Genomic DNA, 21,276 nt, shown 5'->3' on the forward strand with positions numbered 1-21,276 from the left:
ATCATACTAAAGTCAAAGTTTCAGAAATATTGTTTATATTCTCTTAAGCTTCATTTGAACTTGCTGAAAAAAAAAACTTTCCATCAGTTGAAAAGGGAGAGGAAAGAAACTCAACTAATTTAGGAGTACTAGCTGTGAAGTTTTGTTTGAATTGTGGATGTTTTCTTTTTTTAACTGTTGTTGATGCAGTAATTTGATTGCTGATCTTTTAATGACAAAGGAATTGCTAGCTGAAATGTCTATTTTGACTAGCGTAAGAACCAGTTATCATGACCATTGTGCAGTTTTTGACAATTTTAGTCTTGTTGTTTTGTTATAAGTATTGAGTGGAAGGAGAGCATAAGATCGTGGGTTGTGTGGTACCCTGCCAAGCCCAGTCGACTGGTGCTGGACTATATTTTTACAAAGGAAAATATAATAAATGTTATTCCCTTAACATGTCCATGCTTGTGAGTGTTGTTGTTTCATGTTCATGGTTATATTGGCATATGTGAATGTGCACTTGGAAACACTTATCGTGGAGGTTTATGTTTTCACTTGACGGTTATGATTATGGTACGCATGAGTGTGAGCATGATTCAATCATTAATAATTCTTCTTGAACATGTACGCTTAATTAATATGTGAAATGGTACAAGTACGCTCACACACTTAAAGAAACCATGGATTTGGTTAATACCCATATGTGATGTAAGTAACACATACATATTGAAAATGCATATGAATGAGTTATGACATGCATATGTTTGGGTGTATGATTGCATAAGCGCACATGCTTTTGGCACTTTGGCCTAGTGTTATGAATGAAACGCTAATTTGGTTTTATTATGTGGTGCATTGATGGCCTAAATGGACATCATCGGCCTGGAGAGTCGTGAGTTTGATTTTCTTTTATTTATGTTTTTAAATGCATCACTTAAACCACATAAGATGGTTTGGCACATTACTACACTGTTCTAGTGGTTTATACGGGCTGGAGTCCCGAATGGGTCCCTGCAAGGGAGGATGCGGGTTTTTACTTTACTTTTGCATATGGTGTTGCAAACTTAAAGAATTAACTTTATAATGAATAAGAACAGTGTAATATACATTCTGGGATATCTTATCTGGAGTATGAGAATCTTGGATATCCGGTCTGGGGGAGACTGTGAGGATACAAAAATTCCGTGTGCGTGAATTTGGTCCCCTGAACCCGATATTGAGGTTCTTTCTCCTGGACACGGTTTTAGGGAGAGTCCGCCACTTTACCCGGGAGTGGTGTGTTTTGACACAGCTGTTGTTTATGGTACTAAGGAAGTGGCACTTGTGGGCGTGGGGTGTCCCTTGTGTCCCCGACATTAGATGTGGAGGTCTAATGTTCTGATGGATGGTGTTGTTTCCTGATATCGGTCAAGGGCTAAGTTGGAACCCAGTAATAAAATACAAATTGTGTGTTAAGCTACCCTGGGAACCTACTTGACCTCGGGGATTGTACCTGTTTGGTGTATCCGCGGGCCACGGTAATTAAAAAGAGGAATTTAAATATGTGTGCATTTAATAGGGCATGCATATGGAAAGATGAAACTTAAATGAAAGATAACAAAAAAGGGAATTATGGATTACACATAATCATGCATTTTTCTGTTATGCATTAGATCATGCATGTTTGAATCATTCTTGATATCATGACATGATTTGTTGGTAGCATATGATATACTTCTTGAAATCATGCTGCAAGGTTTGGCTATTTAGTTCCTGATATCTGTGTACTGTTTTACTGTTCTTGACTGGTGAGCGTATGCAATTATTGGTAGTTATGCATATTTGAATGTTGCAAATTTTATATCTGCACTCACTCAAATCACTACATGAAATCTTATCCATGTTCTTTCTCTCACCTGGTTTCTTTAGAAGTAGCTGTGCTCAGAATTTCGGTTCTGACACCCTACTTTGTTGGTTTTTCACAGGAAATGGTGAACAGTGAAATTGGACATGCATCTGGGGATGGATAAGAGTCATACTTGAGCTTGACGGATTCAGCAGAGGACAGAGTAACTCTATTTTTGCTTCTTTTAGTTCTTTTAATTTCTGCAATTGTTACTTTACTTTCAGTTGAAGAAAACCTTGTCTTTGAAATTTTCTTACTCATTAATAAAAGAGTTTTAGTTGGTTGATATGGATGATGATTGCAACTTCGTTTGTGGTGGTTGGGTTATCTAATGAAAAGTGAAACTATGAGGACCCCAGATCTTTGGGAAGGTTTCCGCAACTCTTAGAAAAAAAAAATATTCCGCATTTTTAAAGAGTCTGGATTGGGGTCGTTACAGGTTTGGTATCAGAGCCACCACAAAGACTTGCAATTTTGATCATCTTTTGAGTATTAAAATTTTTACTTTGGTATGTGAGCCCTGTCCTGAAGCGTCGACAAGTGTGACTCGTCCTCCAGAGCAGTCCTCTTCACTGGAAATGTTATTTAATACTTTTACTTAAAGTATGTGAACTTTGTATGATTGATTGCAATTATAGTTTAATATTCTATTGGTATGAATTTAATAAGTCTTGGTATGATTACGTGAACGATTATTGTTCGTGATCAACCCTAAGGGGGTAGGATAAGTAAGAGTCTAATTTGTAGAAGGGATATGCGTTGTAGATGTCGCATTATACCCGTAGAGGTGCTTCGTCCTCTGCTGCTGCTCCCGCGAACTGGCAGGAATAGAGAGACTTTATGATGGATGTCATTCATACCCTGACTGAGACCATGACGGCTCAAGCAACTCAGACAGCACAAGCCATGCAAGCGGCTCAGGCTATACAGGCGGCACATGCTGCGCAAGCAGCTCAGGCAGTTCCGCAGGCAGCCGCACAAGCAGCAGCTCGTGACCCTCCTGTCATTATTGCTCCAAACGCGGGTGGCGTTTCCTTCGAAAGGTTTCTGAAGTTGGATCCGCCAACTTTTTCAGGAAAGGCAGACCCAGAGGCAGCGAAGAACTGGGTCCAACAGCATGTACACAGGTCCAGTTTGAGCCTGTGTATGCTGTAAAAAACGACAGCATCAATACCCACACAGTCACTATGTGATATATATTAGTATATACCCTTTTTTTTTGTTGAAAAGCAAGGAAAATACATAATATAAAAATGGGTATCTGTGGAAATCGTGGATCCACTGCTCCTCTATGGATTTCCATCAAAAGATGCATGGAAACCCCACCACCCGATTTCTCATTCGTTTCAAGAAGGAGTACCCGTACCTTTAGAGGAAAAATGAATAGAGACTGTGGAAGGCGTTTGGGCTGAGCTCCGATGCCTCCAACCTTCTTCTTCTACCTCCTTCACTCTCCCTTTCTTTCTCCCCTCTCTCTCTCTCTCTCTCTCTCTCTCTCTCTCTCTCTCTCTTTCTCTCTTCTTCTTCTCTCCCCCTTTTTTTTCTCTAGGGTGAAAAATGAGGGAGAAGGGCTGCCGCCCCCCCCCCCCCCCCTCCTTTCTCTTCTAATATAGCTGGAAACTCTTTAGAGAGTTTCCAGAATTAGGTCTCTCTCTCTTTAGGGAGTTTCCAGATTTTTTTTTTTGACTCCTTTACTTATCATTATTTTGTTTGACTTTTTGACCTTCCTTTCCTAAAAGATATGGAAACCTCTAACCCTTTTTAATTAGGGAAGAGGGTTAACCCTAAACCCTCTTAACCCAAATCCCGAAATTAATAAATTTATTTTTTTGAATTTACTTACTCTTAAATATTCAAAGGTTCCCAAAATTGGTCATGTTGACCATGGAGACTTTTTATATGCTAATACCCCCAATTTAAAGCTCCTGGCTGAATTTAAAGTCATAAAAATGTTTAACTTGGATCTGGATTTGGATCCAAAATCCAAACCGATACTCATATGAAAATTTGGATTAAGACTTGGATCAAGTCTAGATTTTATAGGACCTAACTAGGACCCAAATCCATAAAAATTTGGATCCTAGGCCTTGGATGAAATCCAATCCAATTTCGGATCCTTTTCAACAAACTGCTAAAATTTTAGAAAAACGCGATTTTCGGGCCAACCAGAACTCGAATTTGAAAAAGTAAAATACCATTGCGCTCAGAATTTCGAGGCGCATCCAATGATATATTACATGAATATCAAATTCCGAATTTCGCCCGAAAATAACTCAAATTTCGCTTGAATTTCGCTTGAATTTAAAAGTCGAAATTAGAACTCTTTGCCACACTTCTATTGGCTTGTTTAGGCCTTGTTGATGAGACTTGGGTCAAACCCAAACTCTAAGACCTCGGTCTAAAACTCGAGCCTCAAACGATTTTCTTACCAGACTTGGCCAAATTTCAAAATTTTCATGAATTGACTAAGATCCGAAAACACGAGATCTTACAGTATGAATTTTGTCGAGACCAAATTTTAGCTCCAAACTTCTCTTAGAAACTCATTGTGTGTTGTCTTGATCCTTATATATTGGGATATATGTTTGGAGCTCACAAAAATATGTGCATCCTTGCCGATACCAATCCCCTCAGACTACGATCTCTACGAGAATCTTGCAATGAAATTTCGAGGACGAAATTCTTTTTAAGGGGAAATGATGTAATAACCGTGAATTTTATGAGATAAATAAACTTGAATTTCATATGCAGAAGTTGCTACAAGGATACTTTCATTGTTTTAATTTTTATATCTAATTGAATCTCGGATGTCCTGTTCGGATCTTCGATGTCGGATCCTTAAAATACTATTTGGATCTTCGATAATTGGATCCAGATAAATACCTAATAGTAGAATTTTAATTTTTGGTTCGGATCCTTGATATTGGAACTTCGATATCATGGTTAGATTTGATATTGGATCCAAAACTTATTATGTGGATCTGCGAATTTATAAGTAGATCTTAAAGGGGGAAAACTTTATATAGGATCCATAATAGTTTATTTTGGAGCCATATTCATCTACTGAAGGTTTGGATCCAAATTACATCATTTGGATCCATAGTTTCAATCATGTAATAAAGAGAATTTTCAGAACCAGTATATATATATATATCTTACACATGTATTAGAAAAATAAAATAATATAACAATAAAATATATTTGGATCCACAGCTGGACCCATATGGATCCAACCTGCAGACCCAAACAACCATTGAGTCACGGATCCAAACTACGGCTGGATCACGGGTCACAGACCCGATCGATTATCGCAAGTGCGGCAAGAGCCATCAACCGGGCTTTTGCCCTATGTTTAAGGGGGTCTATTTTTAGTGCCAGCAACCAGGGCACATCGTCTTTTTTTTGTCCGAACAAGCCTGCGGTTCTGGGAGGACAGCAACAACCACAACAGCAGAGGCCTCAGCAGCAGCAGGGTCAGTGCAAGACCAATGGGCGGGTCTATGTGGCGACAACAGCGTCCCAGAGAGATCAGGCTGATCTGATCGAAGGTATATTCTTAGTTGTTGAACACTTTACACGTGTGATGTTTGATTCGGGTGCAACACACAACTTTATTTCTTCTTCGTTTGCAAAGTTGCTTGATTTGGTTTCATCTAGCCTCAAAAAGGGCTCTTGATGTGATGCCACCTATGGGTGCACCCTCTTCCTGCGGGAAGTATTTTTCAGCAGTATGCGTGGTGATAGAAGGCCAAGAATTGTCCGCCGATTTGGTCATTTTGGATATGACATTTTATGGTCATTCTGGGTATTGACTGGTTGTCCAAGCATAATGCGACCTTCCAGTGTCGGGGCAAGAAGGTTATCTTGGAGCATCTCGATTTGTCCAGATTGTTGTGTCATTCGACGAGACCGACCGACGGGGTGAGGATCGTCTCAGCTTTTAAGGTCTCCAAGTACCACAAGCAGGGGTGCATGGTATTCTTGGCTAGTGTGTCCGCTCAAGATAGTCGGGCAACACCCTTTGATCAGTTAGATGTTGTCCGTGAGTTTCGGGATGTATTTTTCGAGAACTTGTCGGGTTTGCCGCCGCATCGTGAAATTGAGTTCTCGATCGAGCTAGTGCTTGGTACGGCACCAGTCTCTCACGCTCCGTATCGTATGGCGCCTGCTCAGTTGGGGGAATTGAAGAAGCAGTTGTAGGAGCTTCTTGACAAATGGATTTATTAGACCGAGTGTGTCCCCTTGGGGTGCACCGGTCCTCTTTGTTAAAAAGAAGGATGGTTCATTGCGGCTTTGCATTGACTACCGCATGTTCTCCTTATGCTTTAGTTTGGATTTAGCCTGATGGATATGAATGTATGTCTGTTAATAAGTTACTGCAAAGTTTGTTTTGGTATAGGTGCATACATGATATGAATGTGTGCAACTCTGAAATTCAATTCCTAGGTCTGGGTTATATTCATGTGTGTGGATGTTAACATATGTTATGAATGAAAAGTTTCATGTGCCTACATTTGTAGGACATGTTTAATTATCGTGCCTTTATGGATTGGTTTCAAGTGCATGTGCATACATGAAATCGATGTGTGTTTGGCATGTACAATCCTGCATAAATGTTCTCATGTACTTATGAATCATGAATGAATGCATGTGTGTTAAGTGATTTCACGAAAGCAATTTCACATGGATGGTGAACACATGCATATGTCTATAGTAGCTCATGCACATTGTTAAATTGGTATGAATGAATGTGCATTTGGAATCATGTTGGTATCATTTTATAAATTGTATATTGTTATGATTTTTGCGTATGATGCATCGATGATGTAAATGAATCATCACAAGCCTGGAGAGCCTTGAGCTTTGGTTTGCTCTTTCTTTAATTGTTTAAAATGCATCACAAAAATCATATTTATTTTTATTGTACTATATTGCACTGTTCTATGTGTTTTCACTGGCGGGAGTCCCGTGATGGTTCTCACAAGGGTAGATGCGAGTTTTTGCCTTGTTTTTGCATGCTGCATTGCTAAACTCAATAATTGGCTTTTAATAAAAAGATAATGAATAAGAACAGTGTAATATACTTTCTGGGATTTCTCATCTGGAGAATGTGAATCTTAGAGGTCCGGTCTTGGGCAGACTGTGAGGATACAAAAACTCGGTGTGCTTTATTTGTCCCCTGAACCCGATATTGAGGTTCTTTCTCCTGACCACGGTTTTAGGGAGAGTCCGCCACTTTACCTAGGGGTGGTATGTTTGACACAACTGTTATTTTGGTATCAAAGAAGTGACATTTGTGGGCGTGGGGTGTCCCTGGTGTCCCCGACATTAGATGTGGAGGTCTAATGTTCCGATGGATAGTGTTGTTTCCTCATATCAGTCATAAAATACAAATTATGTGTTAAGCTACCCTGAGAACCCTACTTGACCTCGGGGATTTTACCCGTTGGGTGTATCCGCTGGCAACGATAATTAAAAAGAGGAATTTAAATTGTATGCATTTAATAGGACATGCGTATGGAAAAGGAAAACCTTAAGGAAAGATAATAAAGTGTTCATGCATTGCACATAAATCATGCATATTTTTGCTATGTCTGTTCCTATAATTGTTACATGTTGATGGGTGCATAATGTTTAATTTCTATTGCATAAAAAAAGTTCTGTTTACTAAAATTGTGCATCATGGTATTGATTAATGTCATTTTATGCCTAATAGATGCACCATGTTGCATGAATGCTTACCTGAATTATTGCATGAACTCGTATTTGTGGTATGAAATATTTAAATGTTGCTATTGATGTTATCTGCCAGTTAGCTTCTGATACACTATTGAATGTCGTAGCGTTGACTTCTACTTATTCTTGTATATGCTGAAAATCACCCTCGGCACCCGCATCACATACTTGACACATGATATACCTGCAAGAAGAATTACAGTAATTCCTACTTAGACAGTTGTAGTCTAATTCCTATAAATTTATCATTTTTCAGGTGAAGAGTAGAGTTTATGAACGGCTGCGGGATGAAGCATCAAATCGAGATTTTGGATTTACTGTTCTAGGGATAGTTTGAGAAACTCTGATGTTATTATTCATTGATAATGAAATGAAATAAATGTGGTTTTAAACTCTGATTTCCAAATCCAAATCCATATCCGAAATCCAAATGGGTTTTAAACTGGATCAAATCCATATTAATATGGGTCTAGGATAGGGTCCAAATTCATATTAATTTGGATCAAATCCCTCATATCTGGTTCGATCCAAGTCCAAATCCGAACCGATAAACTGCTCAATTTTTAAAAAAATGTGATTTTTGAGCCAACCGTAGCCCGAATTTAAAAAAATAAAATAGCGTTGCGCTCAGAATTCCGAAATGAATCCAACAACATATAACATAAATATCAAATTCCGAATTTCGCCCAAAAATAACCCAAATTTCGCTCGAATTTAAAGGTCGAAAATAAATTTTTTTCTCACGTTTCGATTGACTCATTTAGACCTAGTTGATGAGACTTGGGTCAAACTCAGACTCAAAAACATCTATCTAAAATCGAGGTTCAAATGATTTTTCTCCTAGACTTAGCCAAATTTTCGAAAATCTCAAATTTAACTAAGTGTGAAAATACGTGACATTACAGGGTTGGTTGGGGAAACTGTTAATATATATATATATATATATATATATATATATATATATATATATATATATATATATATATATATATTTTAAACAAAAAGTTTTAAAATAAACACTTGGTTTTGAACTGACAGGTGGCCTGTTTGAGCTCAGCTGGGTCGGGGCTGAACCCTAGCCGATAGGGTCGGCTAGTCTTGACAAGCCAACTTCAAAAAAATATATATATGTATTTTTAACCCTTGGTGTTATGTAAATCTGGAGTTCGATTTTTAGCATGCATGCTAAATTTCCAGATTTCGGGTATGTACATGTATGTTGATTTCACTACATGTTATGCATGAAAATGTTTATGTGCTCGAATTGACTTGACATCCTCAAGTATTATGCCAAATGCAGCTTGTTTTAAGTAGATGTGCATACTTGAAATGATGTATGCTTTGCAAGTGAATGAATGTTCACATTTTTAAATTGGGCTCTCATGAATGAGAGCATATATATGAATAGTTACATAAAAGCACATGCACATGAATGGTGAACACATGCACATGAACGTTGCAGAACATGCACATTGTTAATTTGACATATACGTATGTGCATTGGAAAGTGTGTGACATTATAAATAGCATGTTATGATCTTTGCATATGATGCATCGATGATCAAGATGAATCATATCGGGCCTGGTGAGCCTTGAGCTTTGATGCTCCTACTTGTTTTGCATTCATTGCAAAGATCACATTTATGTTATTTCTATATTGCATTGTTCGATTGTTTCTACGGGCTGGAGTCCTGTGATGAGCCTCGCATTGGGAAATGCAAAATTGCGATATTACTTGATCATGCTGAATTACAAATTGATGCAACTGTTAATAATAACATAAAGAAAATAATAGTGCAATGTACTTTCTAAGATGCCTCGTCAGGAGTACGGGACTCTTGGAGTTGCGGTTTTGGGAAAACCGAAAGGATACAAAAACTTTGTGTGCATTGTTGTTGTCCCTGAACCCGATATTGAGGTTTTTCTCTTGGCCACAGTTTTAGGAAGAATCCGCCACTTTGTTTTGGGGGTGGTGTGTAGACACAGTTGTTGTTTTGATATACCAAGAAAAGTGACACTTGTGGATGTTAATGTCTCCGACGTTAGATGTTGATTTTTAATGTTCTGATGGATGGTGTTGTTTCCTGATATCGGTCGAGGGTAAGTTTGAAACCTAGTAACAAAATACAACTTGTGTGTTAAGCTACCCTAAGAACCTATCTTGACCTCGGGGATTTTAACCGTTTGGTGTATCCGCGAACAATGATAATTAAAAAAAGAAACTTAAATTGTGTGTATTTAATAGAAACATGTATATGGAAAAGAAAACTTGACTAAAGATAATAATGTGTTCATACATGTGCATTAAATCATGCATACTCCTGCTATGCATTAGATCATGCATATTTACTTGTTCTATTAATTGTGATATATTGATGAATGCATGATGTTTCTTCCCTACTGCATGTTAAATATCTATATTATTTAACTTAGTCTCTATTGATTATTAAATTGTCCCTCATGCTTAACAATTGTTCCCTATTGCATAAATGATTAATTGAATTATGAATTTGTCATAAATGAATCCCTTTAAATTATTGCATGAATCTTATCTATATTCTTTATGCTTATTTGTTTTATTAGAGAGATCCATACGCAGAATTCTTTGGATTCTGACACCCTACTTTTTGTGTTTTTCGCAGCCTCAGATGCCTAGTAAGGAGGACTTGCCTTTGAAAAGAGTCACGAGGGGACTAAACGACTGCAGGGCAGATTTTTGGGACAGCGTTGCTCTTTCTTTTTATTTTCTTTACTTTCATTTAATTATGTGTCAGACTCTTTACATTTGAATAAATGAAGTTTGATTTTATCATAGTTTGGTATGAAAGATGAGTATAAGATCCCTTGTGGTGGTGGTTGTGTTTAACTGTAAAGGCCCCGGGTTTCTAGGATTGTTTCCGTACTTAAAAAAAAAATCCACTTTTTAAGGGGTACGAGTTGGGGTCATTATAGGTTTGGTATCAGAGCACACAATAAAATCTTATATGTTATCATCTTTTTGTACTAAAAGTCTCTTTTGGTAATTGAGTTCTGTTTAAGAATGCCAGCAACTCATGCCTCGTGCTCCGGAGTAGTCTCTTTCATTTGTAAGGCTATGAGGTACTGTTATGAAAGTATGTGAATTTCTTATGTATTTATGGTTTATTTCTTAATTTTTATAATATGAATTAAGAAATTGTAATGTACTTGTATAATTGTATTGATTGTATTCGAGATCAATCCTAAGAGGGTAAGATCGATCGGAGTATAACTTTTCTAATTTTTCATGTTTTAGATATATGTCCACAATTAATCGGTACGTTCTAATTTCGAGGACGAAATTCTTTTAAGGGGTAGGGATGTAATGTCACGTATTTTTACACTTAGTTAAATTTGAAATTTTTGAAAATTTGGCTAAGTCTAGATGAAAAATCGTTTGAACCTCGATTTTAGATTGATTCTTTTGAGTCTGGCTTTGACCCAGGTCTTATCAATTATGTAACGACCCCAACTCATACCCCTTGAAAATGCAGATTTTTTTTTTAAACTATTGTAAAAATCTTCCCAGAATCCCGAGGCCTTTATAGTTTCACTCTCAATTAGATAAAACAACCAACCACAATAAAGCTTACAGTTATTATCCATACCAACCAAATCTTTATTGAAATAATAAGCGATAAGTCTCGAGACAAATGCATAAATAAAGAATTCAGAGTGCAATAACAACTAAATGAAACAAAATGAAAATAAAAGAAGAGTCATGTTGTTCATCTGTGATCTGTCTAGCAAGTGCGTGACACTCGTAACTCTCCCAGAAACCAGTGGCTTCACTGATCACATGCGGCTGTGAAAAACCACAAATAGAGGGTGTCAAAAAATCTGAAGAATTTTTCGTATGAATCCTTCTAATGAAATAAATGAGCATAAAGAAAACAGATACGATTTCATGCAATAATTCAGAGGAATGCAATTATAACGATTACATAATTTAGTTAAGTATTCATGCAACATGGAGTATCTATTAAGCATGAAGGAACATTAATCAATAACAGGGATTACAATTTAAGTAAGCAAGACATTTAACAGGCATTAGAAATTAAACATCATGCATCCACCAACATGTAACAATTAAGGGAACAGATAAAATATGCATGTTCTAATGCATAGCAGGATTATGCATGATTTATGTGCAATGCATGAACACCTTATTGTCTTTCATTAAAGTTTTTCTTTCCATATGCATGCCCTATTAAATGCATACAGTTTAAGTTCATCTTTTTAATTACCGTTGCCTGTAGATACACCAAACGGGTACAATTTCTCGAGGTCAAGTTAGGTTCTCATGGTAGCTTAACACACAAGTTGTATTTTATTTATTAGGTTCCAAACTTAGTCCTCGATCGAATCACCTTCAGAACATTAGACCTCCACATCTAATGTCAAGACACTAAGGACCTTCACATCCAATAATATCACTTTCTTGGTATACAAAAACAAGAGTTGTGTCGAACACACCACCCCTAGGTAAAGTGGCGGACTCTCCCTAAAACCATGGTCAAGAGAAAGAACCTCAATATCGGGTTCAGAGGTCAAAATAAAGTACACAGAGTTTTTGTATCCTCGTGGTCCCCCAAAACCGAACCTCTAAGATGCTCATTCTTTCGATGGGAGATCTCAGTTTATACATTACATTATTCATTTTTCATTATCTTTTATGTAAATGTTAATTATTAAGTTTTGCAATTCAGCATGCAAAAATAAGGGCAAAAGCTCGCATCTACCCCTTGCAAGAATCATCATGGGACCTCCGCTCGCAGAAAAGCATAAGACAGTGTAAACATAATGCCATAAAAATAAATATGATTTTTGTGATGCATTGAGATGATTAAAGAAAGAGCAACCCAAAGTCAAGGCCCACCAGGCCCACGATGACTCGTTACGATCATCGGTGCACCCTAAGCAAAAACCATGACAACATGCTATATATGAAATAAATCACATATCTTTCAGATCCACATCCATATAAGAAAATTTCAACCATGCTCATGAGCCAAGAATAATTAAAGCATGTTTATATTTAATTCACAGGATAGTAACACGTGCAAGTTTTCATGTAATGCACATACTTAATTCAATGGCATGCTTTCATTCACTATGCATTACTCATGTTATTTGCATACACGTATTCATATCAAAGTATAGTTTCCTTAAGTGTGCAGATACGTGTCAATGCATTGTACCTTTTTAATATGCATAGGTTCATGTCAATTGCATGATATCAATAAACTTGGATATGCATATCACTACATCTTTCCATCATTTGCATACATGTCAATGTATGTTTTTCGTTGGAAGAAATCATCGAATACACATTTTATCAAGTGTGTGAGTAGCTATCAATGCACTGATTCTATTTGGAATAAACATATGCACATCAACGCAATTTCTATCAAGTGCTACATGACTGTCAATGCAAAATTTATTAAGTGTACACTTAACTGTTGCGTATTTTTTTATCAAGTAAGTGCTTAGTTGTAAGTGCCTATTCTTAATATATATATATATATATATATATACTAAAAAAAATCTTTCTATAAAGAGGTTCACAACCAGCCGACCCAGTCGGCTGGGGTTCCAAACAGGCCCAGCCGACCCTGGTCGGTTGGGTCTAGTCCTGACAGACCCCAGGCCAGACCTGTCCCAGTCCAGCCCAAGAGCCGGGCTGGGGCCTGGCAGGTCCCTGCCAGCCCGGGCTAGCCGAGCTAGCCCAGCCGAGCCCATCGGCTGGGCCTGACAGCGCATGCAGAGGCCCAGCCCGGGCCTGTGTGTGTGCTGTCAGGGCTGGGCAGACGTTGCCAGCACTAAGAAAAATATCCATATATGTTTTTTTTTTCTCACAGCATCGAGGCGACTGGGCTGGGGCTGGACTTCTGCCCAGCCGATCCTAATTGGCTGGGCCTGGCAGTGCATGCACACAAACTCACAATTCTACAGATTTGTGAATTAAAATATCCAATATGAATAATCAGATTCATGAATAAATCGCAGAATTACGTATTTATGATTTAACGAAAACACAATGCTTATGTGACTTACAAACTCTCAACATGTTCTCGGTTCCAGACTCTTTTTTTTTTTTTGCTGAACACATAATTTCATCACTCAAGTTTATGCCAACTAAACCATACATTCACGATTTATCAACCAGCCTTTACCAACAGGAAAATACACATACAGAAATTTACATATGTATATATATATTTTTTAAAAGTGTGAAAAGAAAACAAAAACACCCATGTATCCATGGATTCATGGATTCTTTCTTATCCATGTATTCTAGGATGAACATATAGATCCATCCCTTTTATCATGGATTCACACTGAATATTGCATGAGAATCAAACCGGCATTCGATTTCTCACTTATATTCAAAAGAGGAGACATGTACCTCAAACCGGCACTCAGGGACTGTGGCTGTTGCGAGAAGGGGATGTTGCCTGCCACCGAACCTCTGCCGTGAAAGGGTGATCGAGAGTGTACGGAAATCGCCGGTTGCTAACAGGAGGGTTTGAGGAAGGTGTCGTCGGCGCTCCGAGGTCGTTGACGATCGGTGGTCATCTGGAAGCGAGGCAGTGGAAAGGGAGCCGCAGGAGGAGGCGGGGCGTCAGGCGAGGTCGCCGGTGACTGGAAGGTCGTCGGCAACTAGCCGAGAAAATACGGGGGAGAGGGAGAAAGACAGGGAGACAGAGAGAGTGGAGGAGGAAGAATGCACGGGTGAGGGATCCTCCCTCACCCTTGCGTGCTTTTAAAGGTGCGATTCGGGAAACCCCAAAGGGGTTTCCTTCTTTAGTCGAGCGGGGAAGGGGAGAGTGGCGCGGGGGAGAGAGGGTTTTAAAAACCCTCGCCCCCTGCGTCGGGTGTTATAACCATAAAGGGTTTTCGGGTCCGAGTCCGGACCGGGTTCGAAAAAGATTTTTTTTTAACTGTTTGTTACACGGGGCGTGGCCCGGGTCCAAGATCCGGGATCCATCCGAGTGTTGGATCTGTGCCTCACTGGCAATGTGGATCCACAGGTTGGATCCAAATGGAGCCAACTGTGGATCTCTGTACTAAACTCTTTTATTTTTTATTTTTTTCAATGGATAGGATATTAATTTCCTATATCGACCCACTTTATGGGTCCTGGATCCGAAACTTGGATCCCAGGCCCAAATCAAACAATTTTTGCGTTAAAATTTAACTTAAAAAATAAGGTTATTACAAACTAGGTCTAAACGAGCCTATCGAAACGTGAGAAAAAGTTTTATTTTTTACCTTTAAATTCAAGCAAAATTTGAGCAAAACCCATGATCAGTTTGTTTGAAGCTCAACTCTGAAAGATCAGAAATCAGGAGATTCTTCACAGTTTCCTTTTCATCACCTTTAGGACCGTCCCCTACTTGTCCTCTAATAGAAGGCCCGACAACATTAAATTTGCCTTTGTTTTGCGGATTATGTCAGCAATTTGCTTTAATGTGCCCCCTTTTATTACACTGAAAACATGTTGGTATATTTGTAAAGTATTGGTTCCCTGGATACGAGTTAGGTGACATATTGGGTGTGGGAAGTAACCCACGGCCTCCTTGGTTACCTCTTCTGTGTCCACGTCTGCCTTGAAAACCCACACATCCTCGCCCTGATGCTATCCCTGTGACAAATACCTCATGATTGTTGGAATTTAGGGCCATCTCCTCACTTCTAATGGTAACCTCATATTGCAGTAGCTTAGCCCGAAGATCTTTAAAATTGGGCAATGAAGGGAGGCATAGAAGAGAGGTGACTAACATGTGGTAGTCAAATCCCAAACCATTCAGTGCTTGTTGAACATTTTCTTTGTCAAGAATTATGCAACCCACCATGGCTAGTTGATCTGTAATACTCTTGACTTTGTTTATGTACTCTGTAACTGATAAACTCGCTTTCTTCAAGAGCTGCAATTCTCTCTTTAAATGCAAAATCCTAGCTTGTGAAATTTATGAATAAGTCTGAGCCAATATCTGCCACAACTCTTTGGCTGAACATTCATCCGGAATGGTCACTAATACCTCTTGGGAAAGCATAGAGGTAATGTAAGCCACAACTGCCTGATCTTTTCTTGTCCATGTTGCAAACTCTGAATTACAAACCAATTTATTGAAAACCTCCCCTTTATCATTTCGTTCTTCCTGCAGGACAAATTCTAGTGGTGCATGAATCGTTCCATCAAGATATCTAGAGAGATCCAAACTCTTAATAAAAGGCAAAATTTGTCGCTTCCAGGTCAAGTAGTTTGAGTTGTTTAATTTCTCAGATATGAGCTGTCCAGGGAAACTGGAAGGAAGGGAAGTTGAATCTATGTGGAAAGATAACAAGGAAAGATAACAAGGGAACACTCTGACCAACTGTTTGATTTTTCAGCAATGTAAATATGTTTTTCCTTTTTTTTTTTTGCTGCAAAAAATTAAATTGCTGCAAATAGTCAGAAGTAATCAGTAGAACAAGACAAGATAATGATTTGAATTTTTTGTTGAATCGAAACTTTGATTAGGTTTTAGGAGTAACAAATGTGAAGATGAGAAAGGAAATTTCAAGTTAAGACAGAGAACTAGATCAGGTCGGATTTCACTTTGGGGCGTTGAAATCTTATTCAGATCTGATTCAACGTTTTGAACAAGGAAGAATAATTAGATAAAAGATTTTTTTTTTGAAGAACAAGGTTTGACTTGAAAGACGAGAGATTTAGATTTAAATGGAAACCCAAATCTGATCTGATACGATCAGATTCGATTTAACCTTCTCAACTTGCTTTGATACTATGTGAGAGATCACGCACCTTCGACCAGTCTTCATCCACTGCAGAGGAGAAAGGGATTTGCAAGAGGGAGAGGCGGCAATGACTGGCACGATTCACTTATGATGATTTGTGCCCTATATTCAGTATTATATGTGGTATAAACGGAATCGGGTTTGTTGGCCCCAGATCCGATAACATCAACCTGTAAATATAATACAAGGAAAACAATTTGGGTCTAGAACCAGATCCGTACACTTCATTCTCAATAATTATTACCATAATATTTTTGTTTATGTAATATTAAAGTATGAGTCTTATGGCATGTTCTCAATTGCAAGATATTTATTATTTTGCATTGTTATTGTGAGATATGCATGCAATATTATCTATGATTACATATTAGTTTATGTTTGATGATGTCTTATGCAGCTCATAGAGACATAAATGCTTCATATGTGATTGTATGGTTGTATTTTGTGCAATTCATCATAGTTTCATGTGATGATTTTTAAAAAAAAATTGCAATTTTTTTCTGATTTTATTGTATTTTTTGAAAAAAAAATTAAAAAATTTCAACAGTTTACGATACGACACGATACGGTCTTAATTTGGGCCTGACCAATACGAGTTACGATATGATACTTACAACCTTGATCTAAACATAAAAAATATTTCAAATGATATGTGTTCTCTACTAAATAAAGCATAGAGATCATATCTATGGGTTTGGGATGACATAGCAACAAGCTTTGCCTTGTGGACTGGATTCCCAGCCGTTGCAGACACTGAGCAGAAACTGTAGAGGGAATATATATATATATATATATATATATATATATATATATATATATATATATATAGAGAGAGAGAGAGAGAGAGAGAGAGCAGGCCATTTAGGTCTTTTTAGGAATGTAACACACTTGAGATAGAGAAGAGGTGGTGATAATTTTTTTGGTGAAATTTGGCAATCTTTGAATCCGCATTAGGCTTTCTTCTATTAATTCTGTGCATTTCTTATATAAGTCGTTATAGACGTTATTCATCTTGGACAACTTTCTGCTTTTTTCTTGGTTCTGCTCATTGGTCAGTATTGTTGATAAGTTATTATCAGGTATGATTTGGTTGACCTTACTCGGCAAGTCCTATCTAAATTGGCAAACCAAGTTTACTTGTATGCCATCAATGCTTTCCAAGTAAATGACCTTCGTGGCCTAACAACTCAAAGTCAAAAGTTCCTTGAGCTCATAAAGGATATGGACGTTCTTCTCGCTTCGGACAATAATTTTCTGCTTGGTACGTGGCTTGAAAGCGCAAAAAAACTTGGTACAACTGCCAAAGAGAAGCAGCAGGTAAGGAGTACTCATTTACTGTTAATATGCAATTGCCAGAAACATGTTTATCTTTTCCCTGTGTCACTTTGGGCAGTATGAATGGAATGCCAGGACACAAGTGACAATGTGGTTTGATAACACAAGGATCAATCAAAGCAAACTTCATGATTATGGTACCTTCTTTTTGTGCTTCTTTTGTTAGAATATGATTTTCAAGTTCCTGCATAACTCATGCAAGACTAATGTATTGCCTTTAATATATTGCATTTTCTTAATGCCTTTTAACATCTTTGAATTCTTTGATGTTTTTTCAGCAAATAAGTATTGGAGTGGGCTATTAGAGAATTATTATCTACCAAGAGCTTCATCCTATTTCAGTTATTTATTGAAAAGCTTGAGTGAAAATCAGAGCTTCCCTTTGGAGAAATGGAGAAGAGAATGGATAGCTTTTTCTAACAAATGGCAGGCAAGTTCAGAGCTATACCCTGTTAATGCTGAGGGTGATGCCTTCAGTATTTCCAGGTCGCTCTTCAGAAAATATTTGATTCCATGAATGGACAAAAAGTTTGTCCAAGATCGTATGTGGGTGTGGTTGCAACTGAAACCAGTGGCCTCAGTTCGTTTTTTCCATTATTAAACTCTTGAAGTTGGTGATTCTTTTCCCACTCCCTCGTTTCTTCAAGGGAAAGAATGCCACATATATTGGATGATTTGTTACTTGTCAGTTTACAATATATTGTAGATCATGCAAGCACCTGCTTGTCCTAATTTATGCTTATGTATGATATGCTTTGTTCCGATCATCACATGGTTTGTGGGGAATAAACTATTCCACCCCACTGATCATAAACTCATTTTCTACATGACCAGGGTATATTTGAACGGAAAATAACCGTACTGTATGGCAAAAATGACATTTCCCAAAATGCGCCATAATTTTTGTATGGCAAAATGACATTTTCCAAAATGCGTCATAATTTTTGAAAACCGCCTCATGTCCAAATTCTCAAATGCCCAACTTTTTTATGGCCTTTTTACCCTTCATACGCGTGAACCTCTTGAGGATCACACGATATATAGGTGTGTTCTATCGATCTTGCAACCTTTCACTAAGAAGTACATTCACATGATGGTTATGCAGATCTCACGAACTTTGCATAACCAAATTTGTGAACCTCATATAACTGAAATTTATGTACCTTCACAAATGTCATGAAATTCACATATATAGACGATATTTCTGAGCTATTGTGCTAAGCTCGTTTAAGTAACTGATCTTTAAGGAGGTTTGTGAATGTGTAGCGACATTCTTATATTAATGTTTGTGAATGTTCTCAAACTTCACACTCCGATTGATTTCTACAAATACGGTATTACATTCACGAGTTGCCATGTGAATCTCATTTAAGTAAATGATCAAAGAGGTTCGCAAATATTGTTTGAAATTCGCATATATAGTTGACATTCACGAGTTACTATGTGAATCTATTTTAAGTAATTGATCTTTAAAGAGGTTCGCAAATATGTGGTGACAGTCGTGTACTAATATTTGTGAATGTCCTTGATCATCTCATTTTCATCAATCTTCCCAAATAAGGTACTACCTTTGCATATATAGTACGACATTCGTGAGCTACCATGTGAATCTCTTTTAAGTAAATGATCTTTAATGTGACTTATAGGACTCTACCCTAACTCTAAGGTTCAGATCATCTGTGTACATTCATACTTTGCCTATATACTCGAGCTCAGGCTGAATGTACGTGGCATAAAAATATCTCCAGGATTCTAAGGGTATGACTCTTCGACATCCTTGAGCACCTACTGATATACTTTGGACTATGGTCCTCAGTATGTGACAAGGGGGTCATTAGTCCAAATAAGTAGCCCAGTTGTAAGGCTTTGTCCCGAACTATGGTTCAGGAAGAAAGTTCCACAACGTGGTGGTCGGGACAACATAAGTAGGGAATGTTTTAGAAATATAAGTCAAGCATGCAAGAAATCAGAGTGCTCTAATGCAATTTGACCTAAGATAGAGCTTTAAATAGTAAAAGAGCATACACTTGTATACAAGGTTTGCATTCAAGCCTAGATTGAGGAGGGTTGTATTTGACTTAGGTCTAAGTGAGCATCAATAGATCTCATCAATCAGTCCTAACAAACCACGCTTAAGCATACATGCACCATGTTAGCTGGGTTAGATTCTTGGATCTTAGGTTTACAAATAAAGATTGACATTGTAGAATAATAATTAAGATAATTAAACAAGACAAGGCATAAGTTCAATCAATTTGAAGATATGTCCCATCACACTCGCCAAACTTGTTATCATACAAAATTTTACTTTCGTAAGTCAACTGATCTTTTGAAAAGGATTTTGAATACTCGCCTCCATTTTGAAAAATATGAGAAAAGTTGAGAAATGCGACTCGTCTGTCGATACGAGGTTCAACTACTTCTGGCGTCTTAACCAGGGGTAATCGAACCAAGGATTGAATATTATGCATTGTTTTGCTTAAATGTCTAAGAAATTATTCTGAATCCTAGAATGCAGAAAGAATCAAATACATGTGTGACATGATTTGAAAAAATTTATTGAAAACATGGTGCATGCCTGAAATTGCTTTGAAAATGCTTTGAAAGGAGATATTTTGAGAAAATTGATTTTTTTAAAGAAGGAAAATCCAGGTGATTATGTGTGTGGCCCTATGATGCCTCCTTATTCTAAGTGATGCATGAATGTAATTTATTCTAATTATTTTTGAAAAAAGATTTGAGAAAAATCATTGAGAAATCCCTTGTTTCAAAATTTTGTTTTGTGCAAAAAGAGAAAGGGTTTTTTTTTGCCTTATAGAATTCGAACAAGATAAATTTACTACATATACCTGACTATGGTCACAAATATGTATTGAATATACCTCATTGAATCCTAATATGAGAGTTTTGAAATATGGAAAATTGTTAAAAATATACAACGATTTCTGAAGATAACCTAAGAGTATAGGTCGTTTATAACTATAAACACCTCAATTTTTTCTCATCCATTTTCAGACACATCCCTTGCGTGAATGCCAACTCTGGTAGGTCAGTTTAGGAGTCCAACTCTGAGTCTGTCGTAGGAAATTATCATTTTACCTACTTTCATTAGAAAAATTACTATTTTACCCCTAGGTCATCCTAGACTCATGTCAGTCAGAGTCAACTAAGCTCATCTGAGCTCACAATGAACATACAATTTCCATTTCTGACCATTCCTACCAAAATGGGATCATTTCTTCAGAAATGAGCTCATTTCTCACTCAAATCCAAGTCAATTGTCTCTGAGTTACTCATTCACAGTCAGTCGTATTCCCTTGAGTCTAGTTTGAGCTCACCAAAAGTTCAAGTGCTTTAGTTTCATTTCAAAACCATTTTCAAGTGTCCAAGAGCCCATTTTAGCCCATTCGGCTCATTTAGTTGAAATTGAGCTAAGTCCAGTCATTTGAGCTAGTGTTCGAGCTTCAGTTTTAGTTCATCTCAGTATTACTGACCTTTGTTTCAGTTCAAACCCA

The 21,276-nt window shown here is 37.5% G+C and overlaps 1 protein-coding gene across 3 annotated transcripts in view; it reads left to right on the forward strand.

Moving 5' to 3' along the window:
- CYL1 (alpha-N-acetylglucosaminidase family / NAGLU family) overlaps positions 1 to 18,522 on the forward strand; it is a 256,762-nt gene extending 238,240 nt beyond the window's left edge. For 2 of the 3 annotated variants that reach the window (XM_089988290.1, XM_089988291.1), the window contains 3 exons: positions 17,506 to 17,743; positions 17,820 to 17,898; positions 18,040 to 18,522. In XM_089988290.1, coding sequence (XP_089844416.1) covers positions 17,506 to 17,743; positions 17,820 to 17,898; positions 18,040 to 18,278 — 556 coding nt within the window. In that variant the 3' untranslated portion in view covers positions 18,279 to 18,522. The remainder of the gene's footprint in view (positions 1 to 17,505; positions 17,744 to 17,819; positions 17,899 to 18,039) is intronic. The other variant, XM_089988292.1, reaches the window with a different exon arrangement.
- The last annotated feature ends 2,754 nt before the right edge of the window (positions 18,523 to 21,276 follow it).

Source organism: Nuphar pumila, chromosome 15 (genome assembly GCF_984573655.1).
Source record: "Nuphar pumila chromosome 15, dmNupPumi1.hap1.1, whole genome shotgun sequence".
Lineage (NCBI taxonomy): Eukaryota > Viridiplantae > Streptophyta > Magnoliopsida > Nymphaeales > Nymphaeaceae > Nuphar > Nuphar pumila.